This window comes from Nylanderia fulva, unplaced genomic scaffold, assembly GCF_048542155.1.
Source record: "Nylanderia fulva isolate GAGA-0341 unplaced genomic scaffold, ASM4854215v1 Scaffold21, whole genome shotgun sequence".
Lineage (NCBI taxonomy): Eukaryota > Metazoa > Arthropoda > Insecta > Hymenoptera > Formicidae > Nylanderia > Nylanderia fulva.
The window spans coordinates 3,275,533-3,302,980 of NW_028190275.1; the positions used below are offsets into that span (position 1 = coordinate 3,275,533).

At 34.3% G+C, this 27,448-nt stretch overlaps 1 protein-coding gene across 1 annotated transcript in view; it reads left to right on the forward strand.

Moving 5' to 3' along the window:
* Window positions 1-839: 839 nt before the first annotated feature.
* The window catches only part of bent (projectin protein bent), a 102,522-nt gene continuing 75,913 nt past the window's right edge, over window positions 840-27,448 (forward strand). The window contains 18 exon segments of the mRNA XM_085482531.1: window positions 840-1,264; window positions 12,268-12,774; window positions 13,401-13,422; window positions 16,331-16,493; window positions 17,463-17,604; window positions 20,354-20,489; window positions 20,918-21,121; window positions 21,865-22,166; window positions 22,926-23,143; window positions 23,411-23,816; window positions 24,127-24,299; window positions 24,426-24,596; window positions 24,683-24,762; window positions 25,001-25,166; window positions 25,531-25,671; window positions 26,086-26,244; window positions 26,576-26,626; window positions 27,038-27,055. Coding sequence (XP_085338657.1) covers window positions 12,462-12,774; window positions 13,401-13,422; window positions 16,331-16,493; window positions 17,463-17,604; window positions 20,354-20,489; window positions 20,918-21,121; window positions 21,865-22,166; window positions 22,926-23,143; window positions 23,411-23,816; window positions 24,127-24,299; window positions 24,426-24,596; window positions 24,683-24,762; window positions 25,001-25,166; window positions 25,531-25,671; window positions 26,086-26,244; window positions 26,576-26,626; window positions 27,038-27,055 — 2,865 coding nt within the window. The 5' untranslated portion in view covers window positions 840-1,264; window positions 12,268-12,461.

The window sequence follows — 27,448 nt, forward strand, 5'->3', positions numbered from 1 at the left end:
ATTTTTATTTTTAATGAGAAGCTCGTGTTAGCGGAAAGTTTAATAATAACTCAGAGCGCGGGTCACAAAAGCTCTACCTGTGACAGCCAGATCGAATAATCTATTATCAAGCAGAAAAGTAAAATCTCATCAAACCTCTCAATTAGAAAAATATATGAAATAATTGCCCGGGGAATGAAAATCGAGATTATTCGATCGATTATTAGATTTCGGAGCAACAGACGGACGGATGGTGCGCACTGAAAAAAAGACCAAATCAATACATATTTAATTCAGTACTACCAAATGAATCATTTATTTATTTATTTCTTTTTATTTTCTTTTAATTTTTTTAAAATAAATATTTATCAAATAAATATTTTTCATACCAAATAAATATTATTTCATTTATAGTTTCAAATAAATGATTTATTTGGCATAGTATATTGAAATAAATATACTTATAAAGAAAATTAATTAAATTTTTTTTTAATATGATTATACAATATAAGCGCCAAATGAATCATTTATTTATTTATTTCTTTTTATTTTCTTTTAATTTTTTCTAAAATAAATATTTATCAAATAAATATTTTTCATACCAAATAAATATTATTTCATTTATAGTTTCAAATAAATGATTTATTTGGCATAGTATTGAAATAAATATACTTATAAAGAAAATTAACTAAATTTTTTTTTTAATATGATTATACAATATAAGCGTCTCGGCGTAGGTGTGCGCGACTCGGTAGGAATGTAGACAGAGATTTCTCGGTTGAGAGCACGCTCGCGGTGGTGGTAAGCAGCGGTCACGAGAGATAGGTGGTGGGTGAGACTCGAACCTCGAGGTAGAGTCGCGACACCTCGCGCGTTTAGTTGGCGCGCGGGGCCCCGGCGATTGGGACGGCCGAAATAGAGAGACAATCCGTGCAAGAGAAAGAGGGTAGGGGATAAGGGAGATATTTTACAAGAGAAACAAGAGAGAGAGAGAGAGTGACGAGCGACCGCACGACGAGTGACGACGACGACCTGAGACGAAGACGAAGACGACCGAATCTCTCTGAGAGAAAAAAATAAGAAAATTAATTAAAAAGTCTCTCGCTAATTTCCAAGTTTTGTTTATTCTCGAAATCGAGTGTGTGCGTCTCGTTTGTCCGCCTCGGGAGGGTTGAGAGTGATCCAGGAATAAGCGAAAAAAAAAAAAAGCTCGGCTACAGGTGCCTCTCTCAGAAAGGGAAAACGCTCATCCTCCTCTTTGGATATCCGGATACACCCGCTTCAAGTAAGTCTCTCGATGATGCGGATGTGACGTTGCGTGGGAGCGTGCGCGTGTCAGTGCGACTTTCTCCATCATTAAATCTTTGAGGAGTGTTCAGCAACCCCCTTACGACCCCTTCATCCTTCTTTTTTCTTTTCATCCTGACCGCTTGTTAACGATCGCGTGTGGATCAGTGTCGAAGTGTGAGCAACAAGTGACAGACTGTATCTATCGGTTTCGCGCACGCTCACCCACGCGAGTGATTCGCCATATTTAATTGAAGGGCCAATTAAGGAGGTATGTCACGTTATCATGACGCAGTTAATCCCGGTTATCCTCGTAGATCAATTCATTATCCGTAGGTAGTTACTATTCGCTTTGCGGTCATCATTTTTTATTTTAAGATTTGCAATGAAAATTTTAAGCATCGGCTGTTCCTCGATTTATCTTTAGATTCTGGAATAATATTGGAGAGACAGGGAGAGTAATATCAATAATAAAACTTTTGAAACTTGAATATTATTAATTTAGTAATATAGCAATGTTCAGTGAAATTGGTTTGTATATATTTTAAAGTCGAGCAAAAGTTACACATTATTTGTATCTACGTTTCTTTTAATGGTTTTAATTAAAAGACATTTTTTCAATTTTCGCACGGATCAGAGAACAAGTAGTAGCGCTCGATGATTAGCCCGACGTTAATAAAGTAATATTTTCTAGGCTTCTTCTAGATGCTGCACGATTTATAAAAAAAGAAAGATATTTATCTACTCGATGAATTTCTATATACTTTGTCATGCGCAATACAGAATTTATAATTAATTTTATTTATCTTGTTTTATTCTATTTTATTCACACATTACATCAATTTATTCATATATATTTTACATCTATTTTATATATATTGTATTTTTTATACAACTTTATTAATATTGAGAGGAGAAAGAGAGATTTAGCAAGGAATATAAATTGCAAAAAATGAAACAATCTTTCACGATAGCACTTCTTATCCCGTCATCTAATAATTCTTTTAGATAAATTATAAGCTTCAAATCAATTAAGTAGAGTAGCAATTTTTACTATAGTAATCGTGTTTCTTTTGGATATATTTTTCCAGCATCTCGTTATATTTTCTTCATCGCGTTCCCAAATTTTCCAAGATCATAAGCTTCAAATCAATTAAGTAGAGTAGCAATTTTTATTATAGTATTCGTGTTTCTTTTGGATATATTTTTCCAGCATCTCGTTATATTTTCTTCATTGCGTTCGCAAATTCTCCAAGATTATCTGACCGGTCGAGAAGCTGTAAGAGTCCAGTTATCTTCTTCAGGAGCTTTGAAACTCGTCTCCTCCAATACTCTCGGTCTAGACGGATTTCTCGCGTTCGACGATTTCACATGACTAATCGCCACGAGTTCCGTCGCGGCGGCGCGGCGGACTATTCGTAGACTACTATCTAGGTATCTAGGCTCGGAGTCCACTTATTTTTAGGAGGCCGTAACGTGAGGAGCGGTTCGTCGTTCGTTCCGACGACCATCTTTTCGCTCGTCGTTGTTCCATCCGTCGTTCCGTCCATCTTCACGTCATCGTGATGCGTCCGACACTTTGTCCGACGCATCATTTGCCGCTTCATCCTCGCGTTGACAACCTACCGCGGCTACCTACTCGTATTTATGCGTCAATTTTCGGAGACTCTAATGACGGTCCTATTTACCTACGTCTTCCTCTATCACGTCGTTATAACGATTAGATCATCAATCCAACGCGTCATTGTATGCATATATTTGATTTTATCTTATCGATATTTTAGTAGATTTTCAAAGATATAGATCGAGGAGTTTCAAACTTCTGAAGAAGATAACTGAACTCTTATAGCTTCTGGAAAATTTGCAATGGGAACGCGATGAAGAAAATAACGAGATGCTGAAAAAATATTTAAAAGAAACACGAATACTAATATAGTAAAATTGGCTACTCTACTTAATTGATTTGAAGTTTACAATTTATCTAAAAAAATTATTAGATGACAGGAGAAGAAGTGCCATGTTGAAAGATTTATATTTCCTGCTAAATCTCTCTTTCTCCTCTCAATATTAATAAAGCTGTATAAAAAATACAATAGATACCATATATAAGATAGATGTAAAAAATATATGAATAAATCATGTGGATGTAATGTGTGAATAAAATAGAATAAAATAAGGTAAATGAAACATTAATATCTTGTTTTACATTCGGGGATTTTTGAACCTTTTTGGGAAAGAAAGAGAGACTCTAATTAATTATTTCGAGATTCTATACAAATGTAGAACGCGCTAACTTAATGCAAAATTAATTCTCGCCGTTGTAGAGTACTATAGTTCTTCTCACTAACTTTGCAATCGCTCAGAATCCAAGAATGTGCTCGAGCGATTTAAAAATATCCCGCATAGTTCCGCAAGATTCGACGAATCCAAGGAAGAGAGCTGGCTGAATAAGAACGCGAGAAAAAGATAAATCGATATGCTCGCCGAGGAGAAATTCAAAAAATTTGACTAGTAAATCGATATTAAATCAGTTACAACAGATGTATTTTTGGAATTTCCACTATATGAAATCTATATGATTTAATGTTAAAATATATCTATATAGAATTCTTAATATAATTATATTGAATTAAAATACACTCATGTCTTATATTTAAACGTAAATTTTAATTAAAATTTATGTTTAAATATAAGACATGAGTGTGTATAATTTTCTATTATTAAAAAAAGTATGAACGTGTCCAATAGTAGTACACAAAAACAAGAAATATATATAATTCTGAGAAAAAATTAATTAAGCTATTCTATAATATAATAATTAAGCAAGATTAATTTATATTTTTTGATAGCTACAGGTTAATTACTTGAATCTTAAAAAATTTTTTTCAAGTTTTCATTTATTCTAAGAAATTCTTCGAAATTCTAAGAGAAAGATCTCTTTCCTGAGAATGACATAAAAATTATTCTATAATCAAATAACTGATCTCTTATGATGCAAAAATATTTATCTACAATCATCTATTTTGACTGATTAATCACTCGATGCAATTGCATAAATAAATCGATGTATTTCTGGATGCATTGTCGGCCAAGCGGCACGTTTCACCTGTTGATTGTCAAACTCAGTTACGATCGGTATATATGAAGTGACTAATATATTATTCTTGGCATTGTGCTCATCACTGTTCAATGATGTAACTCGCCGAAATTTGTCAACTCTGTTTGCGCATAATTAATTAATGTTAATTATGTAATTTGTGATTAAAGTAATTATTAATAGTGAATTCGGTTGGATGCACTAGTGCGCATTGAGTGCACATAAAAGTTATCGCACACAATTTTACAATAACATAAGTAATTAAAAAAGTAAAACAATTAACAGTAAAAGTTATTATTATCATTATTTATATTGAACAATAATAATAATAGCTCCTACTATTAATTATTTTCCTTTTTTAATTACTTGTGTCATTGTGAACTTGTGTGTGATAAATCTTTATATGCATTTATAAGTTACTATACATTTTTACATTTTATTATAAATAATGACACTATAACAGTCGAGAAGCATAGATTTCTATGATATATATCTTCTTTTATTTTGAATTGTTTAATATTTTGTAATTAATTTCGCAATATATTCCATATACACATATCAGTAATTTTTTAAAATCTATTCCAATTTATTTATTTGACTGCTTGTTCAAGAATATTGAGTTGACGACTAATAGCAAAAGATTGATCTAGAAAGCAATCTGCTTGAGTGTCTCTCGTTACGAAAATATAGTGTAATTAGTTTAATATTTTTATTTTTTACCTTTAGTATAACTTATTATACGCGTTCTATTTTAATTTTTTGCTACAGCCAAAATATCGTGTTTTCTGCTTGTTTTTGAAACGCGAATTATATCTTTCAATTTTCATTCCCGAAATAAAGCTCAGTTTTCTTGGAGAAAAGAGGAAGGAGTAAAATTCGAATAAGATGATATAAACATCCTAGTGTATAGTATTTGTTTTTGTACTCGATAGACAGCCTATCAATAAGAAGCAAAACACAAGTAGAAGGGATAAGATATATCTTTCAGAAATCAAAATTGAAGTCAGTCGTCGATGACTGAGCGCAGAGACAAGAGCGTAAGTAAGAAGTTTTGCGATGAGATTATATTTTACAACAAGGAGTGTATCTGATTATTTATTAGAATAATCCAATTGAGATTCTCGAGTTAGAAATCTCGCATGGATTTTTTTCGTCGTCGTGTTTTTCCTCAAGGCCACTTCTCCGTTATTGACGAATTAGTTCTGCGCGTAGAAATTTTCCACGAATGTGAAATATCAGTATGTATTTTCCAAAGCAACTAAATTAGTAGCTGAAACGGAGCATTTTGTGTATGTACTCGTTTAATGTTCGAGTATCATTCGATGTTGACGCGTGTTTATTTTTCATCGCGTCAAATCAAAGAGAGAGGATGTTTTAGTTTGCTATTTAGACTTATCAGATTATAGCTTTATATGAATACTATTTTTAGCATTGATAGAAATTAGATTCTTTCAAGGATTAATTAGTATAAAAAAATCTCTCTTTCGATTTTTTTGTTCTCTGTATTCACGCTCAAATACTTTCTAAATCGTTAATATTAATTTGCTTTTTTTTTATTAGGTTTATTAAACAATTTTGTTTTTTTATTTAATTACAGTTCTCATTTTATTTTAAAATTATTTTGATTATAATATTTCATAAATAATATATGTATATAACACACAACAATAATTATAACGTGTTGTTATTACAAATGATTCAAATGAATTCTGTTCCAACGCAGCGACGGTATTTTACATAATTTTTGTTTTCGGCGACTGTTTTGTAGGGTTCTGCCAAAATGTCGAGTACATACATACGTCTGTTTTCACAATTTCTCGCGTTTTATCGCGAATAGATCGGGACCGTCGATCGGTGATTTCAGTGCCGCTGCCGACTCGTTTGACTCAGTCGACGAAAATAGATCGCGGTGCGACGCAAGTTACGCGGTCAGTAGTATAGACAGGAAAGAGTGCGCCCGCGAAAATGCACCGCTCGATATATAATAATAATTATGACTCTCGCAAATAGTTCAGTTCCGGATGTAACTCGAACGTGGAGAGGTGAATCACTGTTTACGTGACAACAGCTTCTTTGAACGATGTCAGAATCGTGAATGTTAGAAGATCGATTTCGAAATCCGGATTCTTGCGATTATGTCAGAAATTTGATCCAAGAAATATTAGTGCAGTCTGATCTTTATTAAGCAAATATTTAAGGAAAATTAATAATAATTAAAATTAAAATAGTTTACTTTAACTCTTTGATATTAAAAATGTTACTATATTTTTATATATTTTTGTATGATTATAAAATGACAATTCTATTCTCTACTATTTTTTTCCGAGGAAAGTACGTCATATTAAAGGTATATATTATTCTTCTACGACAAAGTACGTTATATATAGATTGCTAAATATATTTTGCAATTCATTTCACGTGATTGCTAAGGGTTGGTGAATGTGTCAGAATAATCGCGTTAGTCACGATTATAAATGATACAGCTAGTTTGGTTAAAATAGATGCAATGCAGTATAGAAGATTATTTATTTATACTTGATGATTTTCGTTGAAAATTCTACGAATGTGAAATTTGGCAAAAATTTAAGCGTTATGTCAAATTTTATAATATTTAAACGATTGTTTTATGCGCTATATTTTAGAGTAGTCACATAAACATGTGATTGCTCGGTGAATCCATGAAGAAAGGAAATTGTTTCGACGCACGTGGCTTCGAGCTTTGCCAGAAGTAATTACGTTTTCTTAAAGACATTTTCATGCCAGTTCATTGTCAGACACCATAGGTATTTAATTATACTTATATTTATATTTTTATATTTATATATGTGTTTTCTATTTTATTTTTTATTTATTCTTATTAAATAAATTTACTGATAGTAAAATAGATATTGTAATATTGCTTGTATTTTTCGCTTCTCAATTCGAATACTTTGGTCATTATCATGCATATTTTTTGAAACAAGATAAATTATGTATTCTCTTTATTTTAACTACAATATATCTTGAGATTTTTTAATTATATGTATACTTAATGGCAATGTGCTACTTGTTTATTGGGTCACAGTGTCATCAAATATGCATTGTATCACAAATAGCCGACAGAATTATGCCAAAGTGAAGCAACACTTTCTATATAGCCAGCAAAAATATTAGGTCAGTTGGAGATGCCGACAATGTTTCTTATACATAACACGTCTATATTACGACAATTTATATGGTATATTTCTCGATTGGTATTTTCACGAATTACGTGTTACCAGAAATTTGTATGACGTTTCGTATTTGAAAATTAATACAATATTATTTAAGATGATGTTTTCGAAGTTCCGTTTTGACGTTTTTCGGCCATTTCTTTCTTGCTTGATATCTCTTTTTCCATAATATGGGAGCTTTTGTCTTTAGTCTAATTTTTAAATATAATTTTTAAAAACCGGGAACATTATTATTATATATAAATCAAAAGAAAGAGAGAGAGAGAGAGAGAACACATTGAACAAAAATAAAAAAAACAATGCAATCTTAAATTATAAAAAACTTTGGACCGTGAAATTGAGATAAGATCTATATGCTCATTAATTAAGTTTAATTAAGGCAATATTTTAAAGCATTATTTTGTTATAAATGCGTGATTAATAATATAAATATAATTTTCCTGATAAAAATATTCTGATCTTTGTCTTTCTTTCCGAAAGATCGATCGGTCGGATGACAAGTGCGGCGCGAAAATCAGACGCGCGAAAGAGGCGGAATGCGAACGTGCTATTACGATGTGCAGTAATCTCGGGAATGCATACGGGGCTGTTTGCCAAGTCTTACCGTGACGTTGTAACACCCGGTCCCCGTTCGTTTTGTACGCCGATCTGTCAGATTCCTTTTCGCGCGCATCTGCTCGCTCTCGTCAAAAATGATCAACCACTGGCTGTAGAATCGCGCGTGTCGACAATATATCTCATGTCTTTACATTGTGAGCCGTAAGATAAAATTTTATGCTTATTAATTAATCTTTCCCTCTCTCTTTTTTACCCTCGCGAAAAGAGAAACGAGATGACGGAGATTTTAAATTTTAGAACATTCGAAACATTGATTTTTTGTTCAAATCCGTGGCCTTTTTTTATGCATAATATAAAATTTTATGCCTGTCATTAATCCCTCTTTCTTTTTTCATTATAAATTTTAGTAGATTGAAGACTGCGCAAATTTGTCTTTGAAATTCACCCTTGCGAAAAAAGAATCGAAACGAGATGATGGGTTTTAAATTTTCGAACATTCGAAACATTGATTCTTTCAAATCAGTGGCCTCTTTTGTACATAATATAACATTTTATGCTTGTTATTAATTAATCTCTCTCTCTCTCTCTCTCTTTTTATTATAAATTTTAGTAGATTGAAGATTGAGCAAGTTTATCTCTGAAATTCACCCTCGCGAAAAGAGAATCGAAACGAGATGATGGGTTTTAAATTTTTGAACATTCGAAACATTGCTTTTTTTTTAAATCAGTGGTCTCTTTTATGCAAAATATAAAATTTTGTTTGTTATTAATTAATCTCTCTCCCTTTTCATTATAAATTTTAGTAGATTGAAGACTGCGCAAATTTGTCTCTGAAATTCACCCTCGCGAAAAGAGAATCGAAACGAGATGATGGGTTTAAAATTGTCAAACATTCGAAACATTGATTTTTTGTTGAAATCCATGGCCTCTTTTTTCTGCATAATGGCTTGTTTATTTGGCACTCTTCGGCACAAGCAGGCAGCCAGGCGTATCATATTTCCATCGCCTAGCTGGAGCTGACATAATCGGATGATTTGTTTCACAATTTTGCGGCTTGAACGGTGGCAGTCGACCAATTACGCGGATCTCACGTTACCGGAAGGATGCCGTGTCGTGTCCCGTCATCTACCCTTGTAGTTGGCAGTCTTTTCCCAGCGCGCGCGTGCACGGAAAACTAATTCATAGCTTCCGAAACGATTGTTATTTATCGTCGAACACAGTTGCAAAACACTCTTATTTTACATTTACGAGAGTCGTTGAAAATTCTACAAACGACACTTGTCGGAGATCAATTAAGCTTGCAGTATTATTCTTGAAGTTCATTCATGCACAAATTTCTAAAAGTGTTACCAACTTTCTCTAATCTATATATCTATCGGACAAAAATAATTCGAAATATCTTTTTTTGAAAGCAGTGCAAAATTCATTTATACACTTTATTCTTATGTTAGATGCATTAATAAATTTTATAGTTACAAGCAGTGAGAAATTGATAGATTCGCCAAATTTAAATAATTATTCTCAATTATAATTTCAATGAATTAAATGCATTATATATACGCATAGAGATGTGTTAGAATTTTAATCTAAATCTTGGAACTGAATTAATATTTTTCCGCGAGAATGTATGAGACTGAGACATTGTATAGTCGAGAAATATGAAGCACTCAATCAAGGCTCGCGGGCAAAACAGGTGCAAATGTCATCGTACGTCAAGCTATACGTCATACGACATACGTCACCGGCGAAAATCGTCTGGGAAAATCGACACTTCTGGCACTTGGAGGTGTCGCGCGAACGGTCTCGGGTCTCAAAGGAACGATTGTCCGGACTTGAGACCTGAACGAACATATTACATCCGACGGGTTGTATCGGCGACCCAAATGTACACGGCTTCCACGGTTAGATGCCAAACATAATAACCGATTACCAAGATAACTGGCCCAACCTATTTTCGAGCCAAGAGCCGCATTAATAATAGTGGCCTTACGTCATCTCCAAGCAGCGGCGAGCTCCCTCGGCCTTGGATCGTCGCGGGAAAATACACCCGCGAGCGCGAATTCCGCGGCGCGTGAAAACTCATCCGACGAGTTTCGAGCTGCTCGCTCGATTTGCGATCTGGTTAAACGCGATGATGCTAATGGTTCCTCATCGCTTAGGACCCGACCGAAAATAGGCCTGACACTCGTAAATTATGAGGTCCTTTCGACGCAGCGCGCTTTGAGAGGAGGCAGGCGCCGAATATATATATATATATATATATATATATATATATATATATATTTCGCGCCCGATATATTATTATTAGATCGACGCAAAAATAATTCGTCTCTCTTTAGACACACTTTACGTTTCTCTATGTCTATTATAGAGAGAGAGTACTATAATTCTTATATTTTTTACGAGGTAAAAAGGACAGAAAGAAAGATTAAGCATTATTATAATTAATAATTTTGATATGTTCGTATGTTTTTGCGCAAACAGTAATAAAATCGAACTTTATTTGTTCAATTTCCATCGATTATTAATCTTAGATGCGTATTTCAAGGTACGATTATGAAACGATATCATTGCACATGCTATAGTTCGCGGAAAATGTCTGTTTTCCGCCATTTCCAGAGCAATCTGAAAATACAGACGCGCTCGGCAAAATATATCGTCGAGGGAGAGAAGCGTTTTCTATTCGCTCTATAAACCTTACCGGAACGTTTAGCACGCACGAGCGTTATTTACCGTCGTATTATTTGGAGGGATTCGCGTTTTCTCATAGCAACAGCTGAATATCTCACAAGACGAGAGATCGCGTTTTACAGCCAACAGCGATTTCGAATCGTTCTGTATTTCCTTGAATTATGCAGACGCGTATTTTCACTTTACTGCACGCGATAAATCATTTCTTTTTTATCATCTCGACGGTCGAAGTGTCTTCTTCGTTTCGTCGTTTCCTGGCGACTTGCGAAATCGGTCAGTATTATTGCAGCGAAAAGTCCGGGACGTTTTATTACAGATTTTGTTCAAGAGAATGCGTGACTTATTTTTTTACGAGCTAATCTTCAGAGATCATCTCCGAGATTTTTACACGGCTAAATCTTCTTCCAAGTTTTCAGTAACAGCTGACGTTTAAGAATCATTCTAATCTAACATTCTAATCGTAACGTAGTCGAATTTTTATCGCGATAATAAACAGAATGATTTCTTCTTAGCTTATTAGATTCCAATCTTTTTTTAACGCAATTTTACGGTTGATTTTTGTGTCGTGGTTTGTGTAATAATTTAGAGATTTAAAAATTATTCTGATCTGACAATCAGTTTTATGCGTATCTTATTCGTCTAGAATGAATGCTAATGTAAGTAAGAACTTTATTACACGGTGCTACGATCGTAAGGCAACATTATAGAAGACTAAGTATAGGCATTCGCGCAAAAATAGCCGTCGTTGAGGCAACTACAGGTGACAGCATCTCAGGCTGCCAAAGTTTACTGAACCACGATAACCGAAGGTTCAAAGTATTATTGATGTTGTCATGTCGAACTTTGAACTGCAAATACTCCGTGTCAAGCAAAGCAGATTAGCAATTATTTCGATATCGAGTTGTTTAAAACATAAATCATTTTTAATATGAAAAATCAAGAAAAAATCACGATTATTTTTTGTTGTTTCATAAGCATTAAATTTTAAAATAATTTTCTTTGTACAACTCTATTATAATTATATATGTAAGAGTTTATTGAGAAATGTTATATAAAAAAAATAATTAATTTAAAAGTTATTTATATACAAAAATGGCGCTCTATTATGTATCATTTTTCTCTACAATCATTTATTCAGAAGCAAAACTGAAAGCAGTGTCCTAATGTTTTAAATTATATTTAATCATGTTTTTTTACCTTTAAATAATTCATTATGTACTCTTTCGCTTTCAGTACTCTGAGAAGTAGATTAATTCTATAATTCTTTTACTAATTTCTTTCAAAATTATTTATATAGAAATAGCGCTATTATATGTATATCATTTTTCTCTACAATAATTTGTTCAGAAGCAAAACTGAAAGCAGCGCCCTAATTTTACAAATTTTAAAAAATTATATTTTTGTTACCTTTAAATAATTAATTGTGCACCCTTTCGCTTTCAGTATTCTGAGAAGTGACGAGCTACGGTAGACGTCGAGCTCAAAAAGAAAGCGCGAAAGAAGGTTGAATGGTGCCGCAGGCCGGCGCCATTTGAACCGACGAGCCAGGCGAAGGGACAGATTTCCTCTCTCTCGAACACGCAAACGGGACCGGGTGTCCTGGTGTGTAGGGACAGGTGCGAAGGCGTGCCTCCACGATGGGGGTCGCCGACGACTTCGCGCCCAGCTTCACGCAGAAGCCGCAGCTGCGGCAGGAGGACGACGGCAACCGGCTGATATTCGAGTGTCAGCTGGTGAGCTCGCCTAAACCCGAGATCGCCTGGTTCCGCGGCGAGACCGAGCTCAGCCAGGATGACAGGACCAACTTCAAGATGCAGAGCGTCGGGACCAACAAGTTCCTGGTGGTGCTCGAGCTCGACGACGTTATCGAGACCGACGCCGGCCTCTACAAGGTCAAGGCGAAGAATAAGATGGGCGAGGTCGCCGCCTCTATCAATCTTAACTTTAGTCGAAAGTTTTCATATGCTGATTTATTATTTTTCCTCTAGCGATATTTATGTGAAAGTTATTATTTCATCCTCGGGCGATATATTCCACTTGTGGTCGGTCCATATTTGTTTTTATCTACTTCTGACTCTAGAAAAAGGATCAGTTAAGCTCATGGGCGTTCGCAGGATTTTTTTCAGGGAGAGGCGTAATTAAAAGTTCTTTTGGTTTATAGTATTATTTTTTTAAAAAATTTTTATTATTTTGTTATTTTAATATTTTTATATTAAATAAAATTGTAAATAAATTCCAGTGTTTATTCACAAGGAGAGCAAATGCTTAATTTTTTTACTGATTCCAGAGAGGGGCAAATGCCTTCTCTGGACGCCCATGGTTGAGCTATATGATTAAAATTAACGAGTATAATAATAAAATGAATTATTTGTTAAACTGATTAATTATAGTACTTTTAAAACAAGAATATTTATTTTTTTAAATAAAAATAATAACAAAGTTGATTTCATGTTAAATGTGAAAAATGAAAAATTTCGACAGACTTTAATCGACTCTTGACAGATATTTACATACATAATTTTCTTATTTGAAATTTCTTTCTTTTGATTAATATTTCGTCGTTATACCTTTTCTAGCAATGGATGAGCCTAGAGAGAAGTAAGTCTAAAGTGAAGTTTAAATTGAGAGAATGATTCGTTTGTCGCTTCTCCAGGCTCTATAAAATTAATTCGTTTTAATTAATTCGCTTCTTGCTTACGCATTAATATAATACGCTTTTATTATTTCTGCTTTTTTCTTTCGTTTTTTCATTTATGATTTTAGCTGCCAACCAATCTATCAGAAGAGGGTGAGTGTGTCGCTTACGCTATGTTTTGCGATTCGAGTGTGATTGTCAATCAATAATTAAATTGTACGATTAATATAATTTGATAATATTGTATTCATATCCCTCTATTTTAAATCAAAAACCGTAAAAAGGAAATGAATATGCTTCGCATATTAAATTTCTTAATTTAATTAATTTTTTGAAATTGTGCCAATAAAATAATTAAATAATTTCTTCATTAAATTACGTCTCGATTCAATCGTTCGCGAAAGAACTGAAATTTGTCGGCGAAGAAACTTTGGAAATCTGACAGATGAAATAATTTTTTCGGAAAATGCAGTGTATGTAAAACGCTTCGTTTATCGATTACTGTATCTGTTCGTCGATAACGTTCGAATGAGAATAATCGTCCGATAGAAATCGCGAAGAGAACTCGCCCTGTTTAAGTCCGACGACGCGATCAGCCGCTCCTTTCCGATTCGCCCACGCAGATGGAACCGCGAACGCGAAACCCGGATGGAAATAGAATTAAGGTCTTCTAGTTTTGGACACCGTTCGTGCTTCGCACGCGCGCGATTCGACCACAAAGTGGCCGGATTATTTCGGACCCGCGAGGAAGAAGCCACTAAATCTCGCACGAACTACGATCTGTCTACATCATAACTACACGATCGAGAGCGAGAAAGACGAAAGATGGATCGACTGCATACTTGATTGAAACTTGAACAACGAAAGAGAGATAAGAAATCGCTACAAAAGTTGCGTATCCTGAAATTTTCAAAAATATTGAGAATATAGTATAATTTGGAAAAAAATGTCTATTTCAATCAATTCATAAACCAGAAGCGCAGATTTAACATTTATTTTTATTTCTTGCAAATTAGAGTAACGTATGAATTTTTTTTTATTTACTCGTGAAAAACTATGTATTATATTATGTCTTTTATACCTTGTATTTTTTTTTGACCAAGAGAACATTTTTTTTTTTATAATCGCGCAAGAGACTATTCTTGTCTTCTCGTGATAATTTAATTATAATAACAACGTATGATTTACTTTCGCGGAACAGCTGTTAAAACGATCACGAAATCTTCGTGCAATCTTTAGGAGCGGAAAGCATTTATCAGTCTTCAAATCACTTTTCGCGTACCTCTTGCAGTTAAACCTGCATCTTGGTACGACTTTATGCGATTTTCGAAGATAATTTGAAATTGGGTCGAGAGTCTTGACGACTCTCTCTTTCTCTCTCTCTCTCTCCTTCAAGTCGACGATACGATGAGAAGTTGTATTTTCGGATCGCATCGACAGACGTGATTCCCGTGAGTTTCTAAAAGTAACGCGAGGCTTCTACGCGTCTCCCAAAACGCGTCGCGGTTTGCATCCGATGGTGCATGCGAAAAAGATTTTCGATAAACCGCGAGGGAATAATTCGAAAGCGTGACTTCACGTTTCAATCATGCGCGTAACTTTGTCGAGTCTCGTTAGTTTGCAAATTCGTCGAGAGGAAACGTTCGATCGAAAATGAAAGCTCGCGAATCGCGAGGAAACGCGAAGGAACTATACATATATATATGTACATCTATCCCGGTTAACGACAGTGAAAGTCGAGAGGAAACAGCCGCAGCCTACTTCCTCGCTAAACTTAGCTCCAACGTGCACCCGTGCTAATGCACTTGTGGTCCAATCGCGTGTTGCAAGTGTTAAGCACATGCTTCTCGTCCTGGCTCGCAATTTACGTGAATAAACACCGGCGATAATTTTGATTACGGTTTTGCTATAAAGAGAATGCAGAATAATAATTTTATTTTTAACTGTACCCTATCACAAATAAAATTCTATCATATAATTACGGGAAATTTCGCAAATTGACAGTCTAAAAATAATATCGGTACAAACTCGATTGATTTCCATAATAATATGCAATTTAATCAATTTATGTATTTTTTGAAGAAGAGAGTTAAAAATTATATGTGCATAATAATTTTAGAAAAATTCTTTTCAAACTTTTAGCAAATCTAGAGCTTTAGACCTTATGAAAAGTCCGAGTTGGATATTCGCGACATTGACTTATTAGCAAAAGCATATCTTGGCAAGAGAAGGAAAAAGGAAGAGCGAAAGAAAGCAATATCGATTATGATGGCAATGTACCCAACTCGGATTTTAAAGTGGTTGTTAACTGTCGGATGGCCATCCGAACGAGCTGTTGAACGAGCCTCCTCCCGTCAGAAAACGTCGACTAAACAAAACAAAAGTTATTCCTGGCAGCAATTCGCGAAAGTCGCGATAAATGTTTCAGCAGAAGCTCAACAGCCGAACAAAGCGGCTCTTCTCTTATTCGCCTTGCCAAGTCTCGCTATTTTTCTCACCTTCTCACTCATCTAACTTCTCCATAGAAAAAAAAGGAACTCTAATTTCTAATCTTTAATCTCTGTCACAAATAAACCAGAACGCGCAGTTTTGATTCTCATTTTTTCAATCATTTTATGTATCATTTTTACGAGCATGCGATTTTATGTATCACAATGTGTGTGCGTGATTTGATTTTATGCCATTCAGTTCACTGACGCGTTGTCGGTCGCACCGGAAGTGCGATTGGGAAAGTGGTCGCTGATGCGGAACACGTGTTGACATTTTCGCGATTTTGATGAATCACGGGGGCGACGAGTAACGCGTTAGCGAACGATCAATTGGCGTGGGATTGATTTCCGGATTCCACGACGTTTTATCTCGCGCTTGCAGACAAATTGACGGCATCGCGCCGACTTTCGCGAAGAAACCCGCGATCAGGCAGGAGGACGACGGCAAACGGTTGCTCTTCGAGTGTCGCATCACAGCCGATCCCACGCCGAAAATCACATGGTTTCACACTGGGAACATGGTCAAGGATTCGCCAAGGCACAAGGTTTGTCGATTCTTTTATACGCGAACTTACCCCCTCATTTTTTAACGTCATATAAACTCATAAAAGATCACAGAAAAAACAGTATCCTTGAGAGAATGCAAATGTGCCTTGATTCAAGTATATTTTATCCTTATAATAGCGCCAAATATAAATAATTTTGGTTAAAGGATAATTTATCCTTAAAACAAAGTGCAAAATATTCTTGGTTGAAGCTGAAATTTACTTATAAATATTGCAAGGACAAGTGACAAGTGTGCATCGGATATAAGCGGTACTTTCAAATATATATAATAATTCTTAGTTCAAATGTGACTAAGTTTTTTTTTACCATATGCGATTTTTAAAACAAGAATATATCTTAAGGATAAAATATACTTTACACAAACTTATTTATTATTAAGGCAAATGAAAATTTGTGATTACAAAAAGCATTCTATGCTTAAATCAATCAAATAGCGTTCAAGAATAAAAATATACTTGAATCAAGGATTTCTTTTTTTCTGTGATCAAATAATACAATTATAATCGAATAAGATGTGAACATGGACCGATTTTTTCCTTGAAAGGTCCACTGAAAAAAGTTTGTTGATTAAACTCTTTCAACGAAATTTTATTTTAATTGAACATATATAAAAATATTTAAATTAAATATAGCGGATTAAATCTAAGAAAATGTATATTTGACTTAAATATTAATATATATTCAATTAACAAAATAGTAATTTAGTTGAAAGGTGTAACATAAATTATAGATTTAATACAGTTAGTGACAATTTTGTTATGCAAATATACATTTAGGCAGAAGTCCATTTTTTTACTCATTATCCTGTCTTCATTATATTTAAGAACTTTTGATCTCCCTCATTTTTTACGCATTTTTAATTTTTTAATTTTCTTGTGCAAAAAATTAGATTTTGAAGTAGCCGATAATTGTTTAATTGTAAATTAATTTTGTTCGAACCATTTCAGCTGACCGTCGATAAAGATGGCCACTCGTACTTCGCCACCCTGGAAATAAAAAACGTGACCGTCGAGGATGCTGGCAAATATAAGGTCACAGCGAAGAACGAGCTTGGCGAATCTAACGCCACGATTTCCCTGAATTTCGACAGTAAGTATTTCTGCTATTCTTGCTATAAGTAACTCATAAACCCATGTGCATATATACTTTGACCGATGATCCGCTTTACATTTTTCCTCTGCTTAATTTTTTATTTACAAGTATATATGCTCGATAATATTATTACAGATTTTTGTGTGTGATTATTATATGAATTTACACTAGAATTAGAAGACTGCAAAATTGTTTTCAAATTGAACATTGAACCTCCAAAATCTAATTTGTTTGTATTATTAAAAATATCTTCACTACAGTGTTAATAATTTTTCTATTATTTTCTAGACTATCTGAATTGCAAAAATTTCCGAAGAAAAGATAAAACAAATATTAAAAAGAAAGTTGTCCCGCTTAATTTGATAACGGGAGATAAAAAGCGAATCATCGGTTCCTCCAATTCTTTTCTCACATTCTCACTCGGGATGTATATCGATGATCTCTTTCATTTCCAACTCTCTTCTTCATCTCAATTTCTCTGCCCTGTTTATCCTATTTCCTGAATTTACAACTTTACACCAACATATATGTATATAATATATATATCCGCAGTTTATTATATAATTTTTTCCGTTCCATCAGCTCTGCCCATTCTTCTCTCTTTCTTCTATACTTTTCTTTCTTTTTGTAACTATTGTACATATACATATGCGGAATCTCTTTATTTTTTAATGGTTTGTCTCGGTCGAGCGATGAGCACGTATCGATGTCGGCTCGACGCGAGCCACGATATACAGCCCGTTGATTGATCTTTAATCGACTAAACGGCCATTTGCGAGAGAACACACCATATATGTATAGTTTGTCTCTCACGAATCTTGCACCGTTGAAATTTGCGTAGAGAGCGGACCAGAATAATCAACTACTCGTAACAACTCGTATATATTTACTTGCTGCTTCAATCACTCAATAATTAATTCGAATCGCATCTCGGTGGACTTATATTCTCGTGCACTAGAATTCTCTGAAACGAGATTTATATCATTTATTTATGCACGAGATGCGATCGCAGATTAGCCTTACATATTGACGCTTCGTTAGGTTGCTTCGATCACATCTTTTCTCTCTATTCATACGATACGTGCTCGTGTCGTGTGTGAGGGTTGACGAGGGTGTGCTACTCAAGACTCAATCTCACACATATACACACACTGTAAAAAAGTATGTAAACTTACGTAAAGAATATATATTTATGTAATTTTAGATATTTTTATATGTAATATATTACATATTTTTTTACGGTGCACACGTAAATACAATTACACAGAATTTCTGTGGTGGTTGGATCCGCTAACGACATGTATTTTCTTACTTGCATACATTTATTTATACACAATTTGAAATTCTAACAGAAAAATGCTATAATTTTTGCCTATAATTACTTAACAAATTTAAATTTTAATATAGTTATCAAATATAAACACTTTAAAAAATATATACAAGATCAAATTTTGTAATTCTAGCGATTGAAAATATAACTTGTAAAAAAGAAATATATTCACACGTTTTAGAAATACTTTTGATCATCTATTGTTTTCTATTGAATCTTAAAAAAATAATGGCAAGTACGAAAATATTTTTTACAAGTAGCAAGATATCCACGTAGTTTTAAAAAGATGACGGCTCTAATATTGTATATATATATACTCACATCTGTCTTCCGTCACGTGCTTCACTAGACATTTTCATTCTAATTCGCTGGTAGAGATTTTTGATGAGTAAAAGAGATGTTTGAACATTTTTATGTGTTTTGTCATACTGTATATATTTTACATCACTGATTAATACCACGTTAACGTACATTGAGACACAACATAAAGACACATATTCTTCCTGGGTAGTCGATAATTTTCCATTTTTATAAATACATCTCAAATTGAGGAAGTAAATTTAATTTTTCTAATTAATACGATCTACTGTTATATACGATGATATTATACATATATACATATTACACCCCACTCACTCACTCGCAAACAGCGTTTGACGAAAGCTTGTGCATAACTGTGCAGTGTTTCGACTTTTGTCTAACCGCGAGCGACGTCAAAGCCGTGCGAAAGAGAAATGGAAGCAGGTGACATTTCGACAACACTATTTTATACTCTCAAAAGCGAGACATCGCGAATAGATGGAAAAAGAGACGTAAGGAAAGCAACCTAATTTACAAGGTGTCGATCTCATCAGCGAAGATCATGATCCTTAAAAGCGCTTTCAGCGCGCTTCTTAAGTGCGGTTGTACAATTATGTGTAAAATATTGATTATAATAGTATATATAGATTTTATGTAAATTAAATTGCGATATTATTCTCTTCGTAGAAAAATAGAATGTTTACAGTAGTGTCTTAGAGAGAGAGAAAGAAACTTGAAGAGAGTATTCAAGCGCGCCACAAATCGATACGTGACTCCCGATCTCGCATCGAACTGTAAAATGCTTCGCTTATTTAAATCTTTCGCTGCTAAATCATTTCCGAAATTTACGAAAGATCGATCTACCCAGAATTTTATTTTTCTATTTTATGTTTATATTTTTTGATATTTTATCTTTATATTTTATAATTTTTCTTTTATCTAAGCAATATCCGTTTAAGTGCAATTTGGAGAAAAATAAAAAAAAAAAGAAATAATTATCCTCCTTCGTACAATGACGCGTGAATTAATCGCAGCGAAAGATTTGAGTAGGCGAGCAAGAAGATGTATGTGACCAAGAACAATTCTCGATATGTCGATCGTTTGTGTCGAACGTAGGCGACGAGGCACCCGTTCCCGAAGACGGTATTAAACCGACCTTCACCGAACGACCGGTTATAAGACAATCCGACGACGGTAACACCATCACCTTTGAATGCCGACTTGTCGGCGATCCGAAACCAAGTGTCAAGTGGTAAGATCCGATATAGTCGCGACGCGCGCGAGAGGAAGTATGTTGAGGAAGAACGTCATCATCCTCGGAAAAAAATTCAATATAACAAGGAAAAAAAGAACATTTCAAATTATTTTCGCTGAAACAAAAATTGCCGTCGAATTTTTTTCAAGCTGTCATTTCTGACATTAAATAGTTTCATTATTTTTCTAAATTAATATATTAATATTATATTATAATATATTAATATATATTAATAATATATAATATATTATAATATTAATGTATTAATTTTTATATATTAATCGCTATATTAATATATCAAGATTGAAAATTTCTCTGATTTGCAAACATATACCTAAACTTCCAAGCGCGCGCTCGCGATTCGCGATGAAGAATCGGTAATGAACGGATACTTGGACCTGGCGAATTTGGCGACGATCACGCAGGTATCACGGTACCGAGGAGGTGAAAGAGGGCGGACGGTTCAACATGTCCCTGGAGCTCGATCAGAAGCTGTATCATCTCGTGAGGCTGAGGATCGACAGCGTGGCGAAGGCGGACGCGGGCGAGTACAGAGCCGTGGCGAAGAACAAGCATGGCCAGGGAGTGGCGACCATTAATCTAAACTTCGAGGGTGGCGACAGGCTTAAGTAGGCATCGAGAGAGAATAGGAGAGAAGTTTATCCTCCTTAACGTATCGTGTCCTGCGAATTCTCGCGCTTCTTCGATTCTCTGACGCGGCGTGATGCACACTTGCGTTGCAATTTTCTCGAGTTAATTGCGAGGCAAATTGTGACGGTGTAATTTAGTGTAATGGATATATTGGTTTACATCGAAACAGAATTTAGCTGAGCGAAATAAAATTTGGTAGTAAGGTATAAACATTTTTTATCTTTCTCTAGATTTTTTCTTAACTTCTTAGTCTTCGTTTTTAATTAGTTGTCAGAGTTATCAGTCCATTACACTTAATTGCATACTGTTGTAAAACAATATTTTAGGATTTTGAACGAATCTGAAAGTTATTTAATCAAATTACACTAGTCAATTATATATTATAGATATTTGCATGTAAGATTTAGTTCATTTTAAGACAGTCCAATTTTTCAAAAATCTTTTTATGGAAACTTATATGTAGAAGTCGCAAGCTCCCTTTGAATTAGAAAAACGTAAATCAGCTGTTCGATGAAAGAATTTTGACAGATTAAGATGACGAGGAAAAGAGATCTCGCGATTCCTTTCCGCAACATCGCGCCGCGTCGTTCGAGAATATTACAATAGCAGGAACGATAGACGAGAAAAACGACGTCGTTCATCGAAAAGACGTTACATTCCGCTCGTCCGTTTAATGGCGGAGTCGGCGTTTCTGCGATGTCTGACGTGTCGATTTACGCAGAATACCGGACGGTAAGCCGCCGCGATTCCCGAAGAAACCGACGATCCGCCAGGAGGGCGACTTACTCATCATGGAGTGCATTCTGGAGGCACATCCGGTGCCGGACATAACGTGGTACCAGGGTCAGAAAACGATTGCCGACAGCAAGCGCGTGAAAATGTTGCGCAAGGCCACCGGCAAGGACACGTACCTGCTGACCCTCGAAATCTCGAATCCAACCAAGGCCGACGGCGGAAATTATCGTTGCAACGCCTTTAACAGCTTCGGCGAGAGTAACGCCAACATCTCCCTCAACTTCCAAGGCAAGTCCCCCTCGAAGCGCGCGGGAGGGTTCTCGTTGTGGTGTCCATGGAGGAGGGGGCATAATTTCATTTTTTATTCTTTGGTCTTTCTTCATTTCTTTCAATTTTATTTTTTTGTTATTTTATCCTTTTCATTTTTTTATATATTAAATATTATTCGAAAGGAGAGCAAATTCTTAATTTTTTTACTGATTCCAAGCCTCCCCTGTGGACGCCCATGGTGGTGTCTCATTTGTTAATTTCATCATCTGTATTAAATGCTTCTTTATATTATTAAACCGTTCAAGAATCATCGAGTTTATAATTGCGATCAGGAAGATAAGTTTCGAAGGCAGCTTTGATATATTTACATATTTTTCTATTTTCCATATCTTTTTTTTCGTTTGAAAAATTGAAGCTACAAACAAGTTCGAACAATGAGATCCCTCCTGTCTTCGTTCCATATCGAATCCCGGAATTGACTTTCTCCTTCGTGCGACATATAAAAAATATATTCCATGATCGCGCTTCCGGTAAAGGTGTCAAGCGATTCTTTCGATGAAAAAATCGTGACGAATCGGTTCTAGCAGGTAAGCACAGCCGCGCTATTGCTAACCAATCGTGAAAGTCTCTGTAAGTTCGCTTCGTAACTCTCATTGAGCTGCCAACTCAACAACATGACTAACGTCATCATGATCGCGCTTCCGGTGTCTTAATGCCCGGAAGCGACGCTCGTGTCTTCGTCGACGACGTCTAACCGTGGATCTTTCCAAGATGCAGAAGAGGGCGCGGGTCTTGCTCCGTCCTTCGTCGAAAAACCTCGCATCATCCCGAACGAAACTGGCACGTTGATCACCATGAAGTGCAAGTGCAAAGCAAATCCCAAACCGGAGGTCACGTGGTTCCGCGGCACCAACGTAGTCAAGGAGTCATCGAAGATCTCGATCAAGACCAATACAGTCGAGGAGGACATCTACGAACTTATTATGGAAATTAAGGTCATTCTTTGAACGGGACTTCTATTTCAAAATGATTCTGATTATTTCTTTTAATTAGTCTAAGTGTTTAATAATAAATTTTCGAACATTTTAGAGTCTCAGTTATAATTTATATATATTATTTTATTACATATTTTTACATTTTTGGTTCTATTAAATTTATAAAGAATTCTTTTTGAATGATTGAGGTGACACACGGATATCCAATTGTGTTCTATAAATTCTTGACTTAGTGAAATCATTCTAAATTATTTTTGGCAACAACAGGACCCGTCGGGACCGGATGGCGGAACGTACAGGTGTCACGTGAAGAACGAGCACGGGGAGAGCAACGCCAATCTGAATTTGAATATCGAAGCGGAACCGGAACCGGAAGGAGACGGGCCGACGTTCGTGGAGAAGCCGCGAATACAGTCGCAAAACAAGGGCAAGCTCGTCATCATGGATTGCAAGGTGAAGGCGAAGCCGAAGCCGCAGATCGTGTGGACCCACGCCGGCAAGGTGGTGAAGGAATCTTCGAAGATCTCCATCAGCATCGTCCAAGAGAAGGATGACATCTATTACATCAAATTGACTTTGAACGATCCAGGACCAGACGATTCCGGTCTGTACAAGTGCAACATCAAGAACGAACTCGGTGAACTCAACGCTAATCTTACGTTGAACGTCGAGAGTAAGTTTTTTCTATCTGTGTGCTTTCCTTAAATTAAATTATACATAACACGTATATATATAATATTATCATTTCTAATTTAAAAACTCGAACAGATTAATGTAAATTCAATCATTTAATTTTTATCTTAAAATTGTACCTTTTTTATATTATTTAATTTAGTTTTTAAATCTAAGAACAGTTTCATACTATGAATAACAATTATAATTTTTTAATTCTTTAAAGAGATGTGAAACATGGATTGCAAAAAATGAATTTTAGAATTAAATTAGAATAGATAAATTAATGATCATTTTGATCGTAATTTCAGTTATACCCGTAATTAAGGAGAAACCGAAAGTTGTGAAGATTGTCAAAAAGAAGACCGTAGTGGTCGAATGCCACGTTCTTTCCCAATTTGCGCCCGACTGCACTTGGTTCAAGGAGACTCAGGTCGTTAAACAGGATAGCAGGCACAAGTATCATGTCGAGCAAATCAAAGAAGTAAGCCTTATATATATGACATAAAATTACCTTGCAATAAAATTAATAAAGTTATAAATAATTGTAGAAAGAAAGACCTTTCTTTAAAATCTAAAAGTTTTGATAAACAATTTTTTTCGAACGTAGGGTGAATTTACCGTCAAACTCGAAATCGAACAAATGTCGGCGACAGACAAAGGCGTGTACAAATTAGTGGCACGCAACGAAAAGGGAGAAGCTACATCGCAAGTAGTGGAAGTGACAGAAATTCCAGATCAAGGAGAGAAACCGAAAATTGCTACCGGCCTCAAATCAATTGTAACTATTTTTAAATCAAATTTATTTAAGAAAAAGATTAAAATTTTTTTCTTAATTAATTTTATCTTCTATCTTTTTATTGCCAGACTGTCGAGGAAGGCAAGACGGTCGAACTCATTGCCATTCTCTCAACACAAGATCGGAAAGTCACCGTCACGTGGTACAGGTATGTGTTTAATACAAAAATAATGTTTTTTTATTAATGTAATATTTTTGTAATATGTTTCATTATTTTTAAAAATTGCATTTTATATTATAAAGAGATTAATTTAGAAATAACTAATATTTGTATAATAATTTGATTAATATCTCATAGTTGACAATTTTTTGCTTTTTACATATTCTGAATTTTCTTACGAAATTTTCGCGGCTACTTTATAATAATTGACGCGATACAAATGTAGAGATTCGACAGTCGTCAAAGCGACGAAGGACATCATGATCTCTTTCAATGGCCTGGACATGAAACTGACTATTACCTCGGCATCGACAGAATTGTCAGGAACGTATAAAGTCGTCGTAAGCAACGAATATGGAGAAGACGAATCGTCAGCCCGACTTGTCGTTAAAGTAAGTAATAATTTTATGTTCTTAATTATATTTTAATCGTGTACTAGTCTACTACATCAATACATGAATGCAAGTTCTCGTTAAGATTCCTTCTCTATCTTTATGTAAACCCGTAATCCAACGTGTACAAAGAAATTTTAGATTTTTTCGTGAAAGATCAGCATGTTGAATTAAAATTAAACGTCATCCCTTTTTACGTAAATCCGAAATATATAATATAAATATCCTTGTAAAAAATTGACATGTCGAGCTAAATTTTAGAACTTTTGTGTATTTAAACCAATATTTTTGCAACAATTTCGATGATTATTCGTGAATGAGATGTTTCCCCTATGTCGCATGCAAATCCTTCACTAAATTACAGAAGAAAGAGGAGAAGAAGAAAGACGAAGAGGAGGAGGAAAAGAAAAAGAAAAAGGTCGAGAAGAAAGAAGAGAAGAAAGAGGAAGAGAAAAAAGTGGAGAAGAAGGTTGAAGAGAAAAAGGAGGAAAAGAAAGAGGAGAAGGTAGCGGCCGATTATATCGGATTGATCAAAACTTTATTTAATGTTCTATTGCTCCCTATTCCTTTCATTAATATATATTTTTGTGATTAACAAAATATTCTTACACTGACTACAAACAACGTAATACAAATATGGAAAGATCGATTGTTTTGCAAAATTAGATACTTCTCTTTATCTTCGCAACGAATATCTAAAAAATAATAATTATTATAATAAAAAGATAAAAAGATAAAATTCTTTTTGGAACAAAATTTTAATTTAGATAATTATTTATTTTTGATTGATATTTAATCAATATTTAAATAAATTTTAAATTGCATTAGTAATGCGTTTGTTATAAATAAAAACGATCAGTCTTTCAATTCCTCGACGCGACAATTGTTATATTGTTGAACGCTTATCTCGATATAAAAGGTAATAAGTTCGATATCGGACGACGAGGATGAAGGATCAGAGGAAGAATATGAGGAAGAGGAAGAAGAGGAAGAAGTGGTGAGTGTAATTGAGTCCAGCATTATCAGCACAGAAGCTATTCTCGAAGAATCGGACTCTGAAGTAATCTTTCGCGTCGAGGTACATATATACACACATATACATATATACATATATACATACACAACATATACCGACACTAATATATAGATTCCGTCTTTTTTCAATTTAGACTTCTATTTTTTTTTATAATATAACATAATTTGATAATAATAATTATTTTTTACGAGAAAACAAATTTTACGTTATTTGATTTTACTTTCAAATACAATAAATAATCCAATAAAGTTTTTATTGATTTATGAATTTATTTAAACTATTCTTTTTTGTTTCTTTTGTATAACTAATTAAAATTATGCTATGCGCATATTTTCTCTGTAGGATAAATCATTTTTTTCTTGTTATTTTCAAGGATAAGCCTGATCTGAAACAGAATGGTATCTATAAACCAGAGATTGGGAAGGTACGATGCAATTATTTTTTTTTTAATTAAAAAAATTAAGTAAAAGTCTATCTACGAAAGAGAACAGTACATAGTCAGAACACGTTACACTGAGATAATAATTATTAATTATTTGCATCTTCCTATTCACCTATCGTAATTTTTGTTTGTATCTATATTTTGTCATCTGTTATACCTTGTCGCTTATGTGTACTGTGTGTGCCACAATATTTTAAAAAGTTTTCTATATTAAATATAGTGTACGTAGAGATATATAGATAATAGTTTTTTAATTGGCTATTAGTTAATGATATTAATTTATGATTATTAATTAAATAATTCAAAAAATAATTCAAAATAATTTTATATAAAACATTTAGAAATATATTATATAAAATATGCAAAAAAAATAAAAATTTATTTTTGTTTCAGAAAATGGAGATTTTACAGGTGAGTGTAAAGTATCAAAAACTTGGATTCAGCTAAAATTTAATGTAATTTATGCGCTCGAAAAATAATTCTGCTCGAACAAATTTAGCAATTTGTTCTGCGGCTTGAGGCTTTTGGCAAAATATTTCGTCAATTTGCAAGATAGACGTGTGTAAATAAATCGCTGCAAGCTTTCTTTCAATTGTTTTCTTTAGTTTTTCTTTCAGCTATGAGATCTTATCTTGCAGCTGTAAAATTATCTTTATGCAATTAATATTTATTGGACTTGTGCCATGTGTATCTTTGCTTATGTTATTTTATTTTTCACAGTATATCTGCTTATGATTTTGGCTTATCCGCTATGTTTCTTCGAACGAGTCTCTTGTGCGCTTTAAAAGCAACCGCTTTATTTTA